Genomic DNA, 12675 nt, shown 5'->3' on the forward strand with positions numbered 1-12675 from the left:
GGTAAAGGATCGTACTGAGCAGTTCACAGGCATCGGGAGAAAAGCCATGGTTGAGTTCAGCTAATGTGGAGTCAAGAACAGCATTAAACAAGTCAATGCGGTAATGATCTTTGATGGTTCGCGGCACATGACCAGGAGGAAGGTGACGAGGACGACCTCGCGCTAGCGAGATGTCAGTTTATTAATAGGTCGGAGCCGCTGATGTGGCTAATAAGTTTGAAAGGCCGCCGCTCAAGCAGCCAGCATTTTGCAGCAGCTGGATATCCGGTTATCCCGATTATCGACTTTCCCAAAATTTCAGGGGGGGCTGAGCCCCCCCTGTGGCTCCGCTCCTGGGCTGGAGGCAGAATAGGAGCAGAAGAGGAACCACGCTGAACCAGGGCAAACGGATTATCACTTTCATAACAGGACTTGAAGGTGCCACCATTTATCTGCAAGCCTGGTCTCCATGTGTAAAGGAGAGCGGGCCATCAGTCGGGAGTGGCGGAACGTTTTAGCTCCATTCCACTAACGAGCCGTCGTGATGTCGGGAGGCCACTGGAGTGCACCCTGGTACGACCCCACGCGTCCCAGAGAGGAATGCTCGAACCTTGCGAAATCATCCTGGTTTTTTGTTTTTTAACCCCATCCCCCCCCCCCCCCCCCCCCCCCCCCCACTGGAACGTTGAATCATTACACCGCTGCGATCGTGTGGCATTTGGCTGCATTGCTGCCGCTGGATCCGTGACAACGACATTGAATAATGGACAAGAGCGGCGTTAGGTTTCAGCTGGGGGGGTGGGCCCAGCTGGGTGGGGGTCTGGGAGGGTACGATACGAAACATCTTGTCGATCTTGCTCGGATTCAAAGAACGTTGAATACATATTGTGGGTTCATTCTCCAATACACCGGTATGCGGAGCTAGCAACGAATTGGCATGTTCTGTTTACGTGACAAACCTTACTAATTGGCTGTGTCGGGTGGTGGCGGGTTTAACGACACGTTTATATTTACGCGATCTAACCCCCAAAAAAAACCCTCTTATGGATCCAAAGACGATGGACAACATCGACTGGGATCCAGAATGCGCACCGCGGGAATTCCGCGAAGCGAGGAAGCGGGCGAGAAAGGAGCGCTCAGTGGCCCGCAGGAACACGGCCCGCCCGTGTTTCCTCCGGAGGAAGCCAAAGGGCCGTCTTTGAGGCGTTCGTGCGGTGGTCGCGACGTTTTAATTTGTGTTCAGTTTTCGTCCGGGGCGACTTGGCCGCATACGTATCCCCGACCGCGCGATCCGTATTGTTGTCCAGCGCCCGAAGGGCAAATGTTTTTGTAATTGCTCGTTGAGCTCCCGCGCGTTATTCCTCTCCGGCGAATGGCACGGAAACTAAAAGTTTTGCGAGCGGCCGGGGCTCGACACGAGACGACCTCTGCGTACCAGCGAGGCCCCGGAGGGGGTCGCGGACGATTCCAGCCTGATCGCCGGGGCCGCTGTTTTGATGCCCCAGCTGAAGGCCGCGTCTCGGCAGGTGTCATTCCGTGCGCTTGGAACTCCGCGGCACGCAGAGCCACGGCGGCGCCGCTGCGGCCGCCCGGGCCTTGGCCACGTCGCAGCGTTGCTCCAAAGCTGCGCTGCGTCCAACTCGTCCCGCAGAGGAAAAAAATGGACAATGCGTCATTGTTGGCTGAGAGCCATCAGGCTGCGAGAACTTGGTGGGATTTGGTTGTTCTCTGCCTGTCGCCACAAGACTGCTGGGTGGCAGGGGGAGATAATTTTGTTTTGCGCCGGGAGAGACGTCACCACCTCCTGGCCTTGTTTTCTAGACTTCGCGGGTGACTATTGCGCCACGGCTATAAGACCAAAGGGCTGGTGTGGGGTCGCGTTCCGAGCGAGCGTGCGAGCAATTGACCGATGTCTAACCACAACCCGCTGTCTTGCGAATGGAACGCCCCTGATGCTTCGATGCAGCGCCGCAACCATCGGAGCGAAATGGTACATCCAGAGCGGGCGGCATATTGGACCAGTGGTGATTCTACTGGGGGCCTAAGAGGGACTTGTGTCCCACTAATGAACAGCTGTGATTCCCCCCCCCCCCCGAACCTTCCCACCGCCCCCCTCCCCCATGAACAACGATTCAGAGGCACTATGAGTGATTGGGGAGGCAGTCGACTTGAAGTGGTGGAAGAGTTCATCTTTGCCGAAGTGGTCGACCGCACTTCGCCATTGCTCCCTTCCAGTTGCAGTCAACACCTGACCTCTCAGGACCGCTGTCAGTCTCCCACTGGTGGAGTGTCGTGCCGTGGATGTTGTTTGCCTCTCCCCCCCGCATGTCCCCCCGCATCTCCCCCTCCTAGGGGCCCCTCCATTTACCGTGCCCCGAGGATCGCCACTGTGACGCCACTGTGACGTCACTGTGACGACGTGACGTCACTGTGACGCCACTGTGACGACGTGACGTCACTGTGACGCCACTGTGACGTCACTGTGACGACGTGTGTCTGTGCGGTCGAGGCCGCCGAGTTCGCCGCCCGCTGTTGAATGGGAACGAGGCCGCAGCGCGAACCGTCGCGTCCCTGCGCTCCGCTACTCGCTTCTAACGGGAAACATATTTTGTTTGTCTCCCTTGAAGGCGATTCCTCGCTTATTCCTCAAGGCAATTCGACGCACAAGCGAGTTTTTTTTTAATATCCCTAAAGCAAGATGTGTGATGCGTCCTTACCCAGAAGGGGGAGACGCGCGGCGTCATCGTCGTCCCCTGTTTGCTTGTAAATTGAAGGGTGGCGTCGATTGACCCCCCCCCCTCCTGTTCAATGTGAAGAGTAGAGGCCATATCCGGGGAAGTATGGACCTTTGCCGGCGACCGCCTGGCTTGGCTTGGCCGCCGACCTCTCGGATCGCGCTTTCGTGGCCTCGAGTTTTCTCTTAATTTTTGTTAAATGGTCCGAGGGGTTTTAGTCCACGAAACGTCGCATCTGCGAACCAGAGAGCAGCGTCTGGTGCGCTGCTCAGTGGCCGCGAACGACCTCTCGCGGCCTGCGGAAGAGCCGGTCGTTCTTCTCGTGACCGTGGCCGCACTTTGGCTCAAAAAAACCTTTAAACAAAAGATGTTTCTCGTTCGCGGCCCCTTTTGACCTCGGCGAGCAGCAGTGGCGAGGCGCGAGCCGCAGCGCGAACGAGTTCAAGAGTTGTCGAGAGACGCACCCCCCCCCCCATCGCTCCCACACAGGGTCATAGGCAGCGTATTTGTTTGTGAGCTCGGAAGCGGGGGGCTGGTGGCTCCTCTCTGCGTGGCTCCGTGCGGAGCTCGGAGAGGAAATCGCCGGCAAGCTTTGCGAGGCCAGTCCACTGTGGCGGCGGCGGTGCTGGTGGCGCCACAACTGTGCTGCTAAACCGGCGACCCGAGTTCGATTCCCGCTCGTGTCCAACAGCTGATGAATACGTGACACACGTGTTCTGGCTTTCCTCCGAGACCGACAATGGCCTTCGATGAGCGCCTGGCGCTGGGGGGGGGGGGGTTGAGGCGGCCTGCCGGGCGTGGTGTTCGCTAACGGCGCCAACACGAACAGCCTGCTCAGGCTGTCAGGGGGAAGAGGAGGAGGAGGGCATCCCCTTAGTCTGTGTGTTTGTCTCGGCGGGTTTCAATAGAAGATGGGCGTCTGCTAATCCGATCCGGCTGAAAGCCTGGAGCCCTTGAGGACCACGCTGCACGGCGCGGCGTTAGCCGGCAGCCACGTGCGAGTCCACGAGGGCTGGAGTTGAGCGGACACCATCGCGCCAGCGTGCATCTCGGCTTCAGGGTTCGGAAGGCGTGATTGCGTCCACATGCCCAGCGTCACACGGGCGGGTATCGCGTGTGCATCGCCTAATTACACGCGCGTTCGTTGTTTGTAGATGTTTTGGTTAATAAAATGAAGAGCCTCAAGGTTAAATGGGTGTCGCGTGCGCGCCTTGTTGTTGTTGTCGCGATGGTCGTTCGCTCTGCTGGATTCCCCGACGGCCGGCACGGAACGACCCCCTCCAGTTCCGAGAGTTCGTCGGTTCGAGGCCCAGCTCCGTCATCGACCGTCACGCTGGCCACAGCCTCGCGTCGACAGCGCCACGGGTTGTCGATTCGTCGTCATCACAACCCACGTGGGCACGTGTCCACTGCACACATTTCGTAATTTTTTGTCGCCAATTCGAAGTCCCCCCCCCCCCCGCCATGTACGGCCCGCGACGTCTCACGTGGCTCGCAGCCCTTCCAGGTCTCTGAACTCGATCAGCGCGCGTTCGTTTTCGCATTTTGATTCTTGGACAATGCCAAGCCGTGTTCACCGTGGCCCACCGAAAGACTGCAGTGTTTGGAAGTCCTATTCGGCCCGTAGGTTCCACCGCCTGTGTGCTGCTTTAGATGATGTTCGGGTCTCCGCAGCGCACCACACGCACCGCGGTCACACGGCGAGGTCCCAACATCGCGACCGCCCGGCAACAGGACCCGAACCTTCACCCCGCACACTGACCGTCCATGCCACCCGGCACACACTCAACAACAACAACAACAACCAAACTACAGCGGTCGTGGCAGGTGCGCACGTCTCGTCATTCCGTGCCCCCCCCACCGCTCGCCAGCCCGAGACGATCATCGCGTCCGCCGTCTTTCTTGTCGTGCGGTGACGCCAGCAGCCGCCCGCTCCTTTGATGGTGGTGGTGGTGGACGGTGCCTGTGATGGGTGGACCCCGTGCGTGTGCGTGTGTCCGTGTGTTTGTTCCGCACTTAAAAGCCGAGGCGGGTTCGAGGCTGTGCCACACGGACGCGTGAGCGCGAAGAGGTCGCGGTACAGCGCGGCACGGGTCGGAGCTGTGGACAGTCGTCCGTGCTGACCCGGCATGAAGGGGCAGAGCTAACGGCAGCAACAGCACAGGTATAGATACACACACACACACGCGCGCGCGTATACACACAGGCATGTAAAGATCACAAAGCTCACCCGTGTAGCCTTAACCGTCTGTAGGGACAGGCGCTGTTAGCGAGCACCTGTCAAGGCCGGCACGGTACACGAGGTTTTGGGTGGCCAACACCACGCCCGGCCGCATTTGTCTCCCTTGTGGCGATGTTTAGACACCGTACCAGGTACTCATTTGAGGCCGTGTTGACCTAGGGGAAGCCCAGAGCTGGTTCAGGTAATCGTCACTGGTGTTGACCGTGAGTGGGAATCGAACCCGGTTGACACGCATGTACACATGGCTATGTACTCAGATGTATGTGTTACGGGTGCACATGTAGTAATGACACGCATTTCGTGTACAACAGCACATTTTAAGAAGAGTGGCTTTTATGTTTTCATGCAGCAAAACAGGTAATGTTTTTATATACGTAGGTTATAGTTATTGAAATGAAATAGAGTTTTGAGATTCAACGATAGAATTCAAACGGACATTAGATATTGAACCATTGAAAATAATCAGCTTTACCAATTTGCCCGACTGGTGATGACTAATACATTGGCAGAATATGACCAAATATCTAAACCGGACCATTTCGCCCACACGGGAATCCCTGATAAAAAAAAATATATTTATATTTGTTCCTGATGCTCAAAGGAGCGGTGGGACAGCAGTCGTCGCTGTTGGCAACCCGGAGCCGGTGTTGGAAATGCCACGTTCCTATGACGGGGGAAGGGTGTGTGGGAAGAGGCGAGTCCATAGAAGGAAGATTTCTCAAACGCACGCGCCTTGAATGCGTATAACGGGACCCTGAGTTCAATGGCGCGTGGATTTGGAAGCGACGTCTCGGTGTGTCCGCAATCTCAAGAGGCCGCGACAACGGAGTATGAATATTGCGGAATTCCTGCGAGAAAGTTGTCGGAAGTTTATTTTGTTTGCGTGTAGGCGGGGTGAGTCTCGCTTGCGCGACCTCGTAAACGTACAAAGAGCAAATAGCGTCAACATACATTACAATTAAACTGCAAATAATACAGTTACAATGAAATGTATGAAGAGAAAATAGCGTCAACATACATTACAATTAAACTGCAAATAATACAGTTACAATGAAATGTATGAAGAGAAAATAGCGTTAACATACATTAAATTACTACTAAATTACAATTGATTAAAATTACAAAGAGAAAATTGCGTTAACAGATATTTGTTTAATTAAATTACAATTAATAAAAAAATCATTTATACAGAAAATAGCGCTAACATACATCAAATCACAATTAAATTATAGTTAATTAAAACGTAGAGCAAGCGAGCAAATGTCAAGCGGAGCAACAACAACAACAAAAACAACAACAACAACAAAAACAACAACAACAACAACAACCAATCGCTTTGCCGAAAGACGTTGGAAACGGTTCACAAAACAGGATTCCGATATTCACATTTAACAACAACAATTTGCTTTTTCCTGTAACGAGAAGTCGGCTCGGACACGTCGCCTGGGAGAGAGCGATCGGAGTTGAGTTCAACACATTCGCAATATTTTGGCGATGCCGCTTTGGCAGTGATGGTCAAAAAATATAAACACAGCGTGGTACTTCAAAAATTGTTTAACACTTCTGAGAATTTGCAACAACACCGCAAAAAATGTGCCGCCTCCGGGCTCTGGAGACCACCTGGAGAAGGTTCCAGGCACACGTTGGCAACGATGGCGAACAAAGTGGAGACTACATTTTGATTTAAATCAAAATGTAGGGATTCATATTCTTGGTTCTTTCGGTAAAGTCACGTAGAGGGGAAATAATAAAATAATAAAGAAACTTTGATTTACTTATATTATGACCTTTTGAATCCATGAACACTACATTTGTGATCACGTTACAGTCTATTGTTCTTTTTGCCATTAAAAACGAAGGTCCCGTATAAGTGTTACCATCATTCTGAAGCACTCTGTGTCTACACAGTGTATATATAATCGGGAGATTGGCCCTTCTGCATCGCAGTGGGATTTGGAGCGATCGTTGCGCCGGGCTGCACACAGACAGGGGCGGTGGAAGTGATGCACTCTTCTCTCTTCCTTGCAGAGCGGCGGGCGGGTCGCGTCCCGCCGCTGAATCGGACATGGAGCTCAACTCGTCCCAGCTGTGGGAGCGGAACGGCAGCGGAGACGGATTTGACGTGGCGCGCACGGACACCGCCCAGGTGAGGCGCCACGGTGGCTAGTAGACGTTACCGACCTCGCCTGGGTATGCAGGAGGCCGGCCCTGACGCCTGCTGCTGTGTATTTGGAGTCTGCGTGTGTCTCTCTCTCTTCCTCGCTCCCCCGTGGTCGCGTGGATTTTTCTCTGGGTCCTCCGGTTTTCCCCCTCCACATTTAGAATCAACGTCACCACGCGTTTAGAGTGTTTGGCCGCCGCTATACATTTCCACGCGATAGGCCACTTGGTTGAGCTATCATTTGTGGCCAGATCGCTTCTGGGGAAAAAAAAGAGAGCGACATCGCTCAGTGTTTTGCTGCCTTGCCCAAGTTTGCATTTAACGTTGGAAAAAATCTGTAAATTTGTCTGTACAGTACTTGTGCAATTTCTACTTATAAACTTCATATGTATTTGTGTTGCTCATGTTCAATGCCTCGCTTTGCATTTTTATCTACTTTGCACTCCTGTGGTTGTTTCGTATTGTTTGTTGTTGTCGTAATTTATTTACCCACCCCGACTGGACAAGCGTTAAATAAGAGCTTCATGGCTCATCGGATTCCTCCAACAGTCGAAGCTTAGATCCTGATCCCCCCTCTCTTCTCGAGCGAGCGACATCATCAATGAAGGACATTGCATCATCATCATGATGGTGCAACGTCCTTCATTATTCGAATCAAAATAATGATTTATGCTGGAGCAGTACAAAGCTCTTTTTTTCACAGATGCCCAGTAGCTTTTCACAGATGTCCACCTCCGATGAGCACGGTTGGCTCCGCACGGTGCGAAAGAATTTCAACAAACACACACGTGACAGCTGAGCAGGCGCTCCAAGCTTGACAATCACGATTATGATGACTTTGCAAAAAATCCTTCAATTCTTCACTCCGCTTTGCACTCCCCCACACCCCTCCCCTCGCCCCCCCCCGCCCCCCAACCTGCCCCGTTGCGTGCAGGCGGTGACCTACGACCGCAGCAGCCGCATCGCCACGCTGGCCACGATCTTCGCGCTCTCCGTGCTGGGCAACGCGTGCGTCCTCGCCAAGATCGCGTGCGGCGCGGCGCGCGGCCGCCGCAGGGCCCGCCGCGTGGACGTCCTCTTCAGCAACCTGGCAGCCGCCGACCTCTGCGTGGCCCTGCTCACGCTGCTCTCGCAGATGGTCTGGGAGGCGCTGGAGGACGCGTGGCTCGGAGGCGACGCGTCGTGCCGCGTGCTCAAGGTGCGTGCGGCACGAGTGGCGGCGGGGTGGGTCGGTGGTGGTGGTGCCGGTCACCTCGGTCAGTCAAGCCGTGGCTCCCGAGTCTGTCCCGTGACCTCCGGCCGGCAGCGAGTCTTCGACATTTCACGTGACCTCGATGTGCACCTAGCCTGGCGCAAGCGTTGTGGTGACGTCACCACCACTGAGTGGCGAGCGGTGGCAGGTTGGGTGTTGGTAGTGTGGAGCGGCGGCGCAGCGGTTAGCGGATTGCGCTATGAACCCGGCGGTGACCCGAGTTCGAATCCCGCTCACAGCCACCTCCGGTGACGATTATCTGAACCGGTCCTGGGCCTCCCCTAGATCGACACAACCTCAAAATGAGTACCTGGTGCGGTGTGTAAAAAAACTTCGCCACTAGGGAGACAAAGGCGGCCGGGCGTGGTGCTGGCCACCCAATCCCATCGTGTCTCTTGGCGGCCTTCATAGGCGCTCACTAACAGCACTTGCTCCAGCGGCCCGTTAAAGCTATACGGAGGAACTTTACCTTTGCGGTGTGGTTAGTATGGTGTTGTGTGTGTGGCAAGTGCGGTGTGGTTAGTATGGTGTTGTGTGTGTGGCGAGTGCGGTGTGGCGAGTGCGGTGAGTTCCGTGTCATTGCCGCTGTCGCCGCTTCCGCCGCCCCCCTCGCCGCCTCCGCCCTCCACCCCGCAACAGGTGGCCCAGATCTTCGGTCTCATGGCCTCGTCCAACATGATCGTGGTGATCGCGCTGGAGCGCCACCGCGTCATCCTCTACCCGCTGGAGCCTCCGCTGCCGGCGCGCCGCCTCTGCCTGTCGGCGTGGCTGTGCGCGCTGCTCTTCTCCGCGCCGCAGGCTCTCGTGTTCCGCGCCGTCCACCCGGACCCCGCGCAGTTCTCGCTCTCGTTGTCGTCACCGTCGTCGTCGCCGCCGCCGTCGCCCTCGCCGGCCGCGTCCGGCCGCTGCGTCAGCACTTTCTCCGAGCTGCCCCGCTGGCACTTCCAGGCGTACATCATCTACGGCGCCACGGCCGTGTTCATCGTGCCCTTCTGCGTGCTCTGCGTCGCATACACGCGCATCCTCTACACCGTCTGGAGCAAGGAGCGCTACGCCTCGCCGGCGCGCGCCGTGCCCGGCACCCCGGCCGACTCGCGCCGGAGGCCCAGCAACGGCGGCCGCGCGGCCAAGGGCCCGGCGGCGGCGGCGGGGCCGCTGCGTGTGAAGCCGGCCAACAGCGCGCTCCCCCGCGCCAAGGTGAAGACGCTGAAGATGACGCTCGTCATCATCCTGCTGTTCATCGTGTGTGGGCTGCCCTACTTCGTGCTCGAGATGAAGTTCGCGTTCGGCAGCGCGTCGCGCGCGGACGAGCAAGTCACGGCCGTGCTCGGCATCTTCGTGGCCTCCAACTGCGCCGTCGACCCCTTCGTCTACCTCTTCTTCAGCTCCGACAACCGCTATGTGCGCTACTTGGAGACCAGCCTGTGCTTCGCGTGCCTCCAGGCCAGGGGCCGCGGCCGTCGCGGTGGAGCCGCCGGCCTCGGCGGCGGCAGCGCGGCGCTCGCCGACGGCCGCCGCCAGAGCCGGCAGCAGGGGCACGCGAATGGGCGCGCCGGGCTGCGCCGGGACCGGCAACGGGACCGCCTGCGCTGCGCGAGCCGGCAGCCCGGCGCCGCCGCCGGTTGGACGCTGGGGCCCGCGCTCTGGGGCTGGGGCGGCGGCGCCGCCTACTCGGAGGCGGAGCGTGGAGCGCCGGCGGGCCGGTGGAGCCGAGGGCGCCGCGGGGAGCCGTCCAGCTCGTCGTCCGAGCTGGAGAGCGCGGCGTGGTACGGCACGTCCTTCTCGCTGGGCCACAGCGAGGGGCGATCCGCGAGCGACTACTCGGTGTGCGAGAGCAGCTTCTGAGCTTCGCTCGCACTCGGGCACGTGTGGCCGGGCCACTTTGCGCGCGTGCCCAGCCACCGCATGCCCAGCCACCGCATGCCCAGCCACCGCATGCCCAGCCACCGCATGCCCAGCCACCGCATGCCCAGCCACCGCATGCCCAGCCACCGCATGCCCAGCCACCGCATGCCCAGCCACCGCATGCCCAGCCACCGCATGCCCAGCCCACCGCATGCCCAGCCACCGCATGCTAAAACAGCTTCTGTTTGGCCAGATAGAGGGGGCTAAAGGAGCGCAGCACAGGCTGGAGAAAGCAAATACTGATGCGGTACAGGAGGATGTGGAGCTGAGTGGACTTGTCGATGACCGGTACTGGCAGTGTTAAGATCAGCCTCTGTGGAGGAGGCTCCTGAAAGACGCTACTCTGGTGAATTGGAGGCAGTGGCTCTCCAACAACGAGCTGAGCGTCCGGGCATATTAACAAGCAAGTTGGCAACCCATGGCACCTGCGTCTGTCCCGGGACCTCCTGCCAGCGAGCCTTCGACACTTCACGTGGCCTCAAAGTGCACCTGGCCATGCCCCGGTGGCTTTACAGAGTGATCGCATTCGTGCTGCCAGTATGCCGCAGTGGCCTGTGGAACGCTGCGATGGTGCAGGTTTCCCTCGCCCTATGCGGGTTCGGTGTGTGGGGAAGTATTCAATAGGCGACGTTGCGGGAAAATGGCCTTTCTACACATGGGCCCCCTTGACCACTCCACACGTGTCCCCTTGGTCCCTGTGCTACGGGTGACCCAGTGGTGTTTGTTTCAGAGGCCACGTCTCCTTCTCCTCTGCTGCGCCCACAGTCTTCTCCTCCCTTCTCACAGCCGCTCCCCGTGCCGTTGACTCCCTGCCGCTGTGACTCATGCATGCTGCATAACGTGTACGGCTTTCAGGCGTTTTGTGTCTACGTGGCTTGTTTATGATTCCCGCTCACGGCCAACACCATTGACGGTTATCTGAGCCGCTCCTGGGTACTCAACTAGGTCGACTCAGCCTCAAATGAGTACCCTGGTGCGATGTGTAAACATCGCCACTCGGGAGGCAAAGGCGACGGGGGCGTGGTGCTGGCCACCCACCCCCTCGTGTGCCGTGCCGGCATTTATAGGTGCTTGCTAACAGCACCCACAGGCTTATATATGGGAAGGGGGGGGGGGATCTTTGTATTTGTGTCACTGGACACCGCTGGGACGGCCTCGCAGGTGACACGTTTGAGTGAGAAATGCTCTTCAGTGCGGCTGCTCCGTCGGGACAGCCGTGGCGACGTTTCACCTCGCACCTTGGAGGCATCTTCAGGCATTGTGAATACACCCGAGGCTTTGCCACTGCTCATGGGAGGCCATTCATTTGTACCATAGACTCATAGATTCATAGGATCCATAGATTAATGGGTTCCATAAATGTATCGATACCATAGATTCATAGGTACCATAGATTAATCGATGCCATAGATTAATCGATCACATAGATCCATGGGTACCATAGATTTGTCGATACCATAGATGTATCGGTACCATAGATTAATTGGGACCATATATTCATCGATACCATAGATTAATCGGTACAATAGATCCATGGGTACCATAGATTCATCGGGACCATAGATCCATGGGTCTCGTAGATTAATGAGTACCAAAGATTAATCGGTATCACCGGTACTTATGAATCATTGTGCAGTTTCCGGTCACTAAATTATCGGGTGCATGTGTAGACTGTTTTTTTTGTTTGCTGTGGAACAAGATGTGATTGTAGATCGATTAAAATGAGATGTCGACGTTTGTTGCACGTCTGTGTAGGTTTCGTTTATTTTCAAAACACCTGTCCATACCATGCATGAATGATGACAGCACACAGTGCAGTCAACGTGACGTTACAACACCACTCATGCAGAGCATATGATCAACTCACAAACTCATCGTCGGCCACGATGAAGGCCTCAGCTCGAGGACTGGACTGGTGTCACGCCTGATGATGCCGGATGTAACGCGCCTGCGAAACGTCGGACGAAAATCGTCAAAACGATGCTTTGGCTTTTGGACATCCCTCCCCTCGAGTATTGCTGATGAACTAAATCGATCGGAATATCGTCCGTAGATCACGTGACAACTTGATGAGATTGGCACTGCCGGTGTTGGAGGGTTAGAGTGACACATCGAGATTGCAGCGACACGGCGATCTAGCCCGAAATGAACTCGCGATGAAGCGTAAATCCACCGCTGGACGTGGTCTGTCCCCTAGGCACCATCTCTCACAAGCCCGGTGTTGGTGTTGTTGAGTTTTGTTTACACGTTTGCTGGACACAGAACCCAAAACGTCCAGCAGTGTCAGCAACAAGCAGCACGAAGTATCAGAGTTGTAATGTAACACGGGGCCACCACGCGTGTCTTCAAGTGAGCAGGCCGCTCACAAGAGATCGGGGGAGAGGAGAGGCCGCGCGCGCCT

The 12675-nt window shown here is 56.5% G+C and overlaps 1 protein-coding gene across 1 annotated transcript; it reads left to right on the forward strand.

Annotated features, from left to right (window-relative positions):
• Positions 1 to 4512: 4512 nt before the first annotated feature.
• Positions 4513 to 11431, forward strand: GPR150 (G protein-coupled receptor 150). Its single transcript, XM_061570629.1, has 4 exons — positions 4513 to 4878; positions 6985 to 7102; positions 8052 to 8315; positions 9009 to 11431. The coding sequence occupies exons 2-4, from the start codon at positions 7022 to 7024 to the stop codon at positions 10212 to 10214; spliced, it is 1551 nt and encodes a 516-aa protein (XP_061426613.1). The 5' UTR covers positions 4513 to 4878; positions 6985 to 7021; the 3' UTR covers positions 10215 to 11431.
• The last annotated feature ends 1244 nt before the right edge of the window (positions 11432 to 12675 follow it).

Source organism: Lethenteron reissneri, chromosome 46 (assembly GCF_015708825.2).
Source record: "Lethenteron reissneri isolate LAM-NWPU_2019-01 chromosome 46, ASM1570882v1, whole genome shotgun sequence".
NCBI lineage: Eukaryota > Metazoa > Chordata > Hyperoartia > Petromyzontiformes > Petromyzontidae > Lethenteron > Lethenteron reissneri.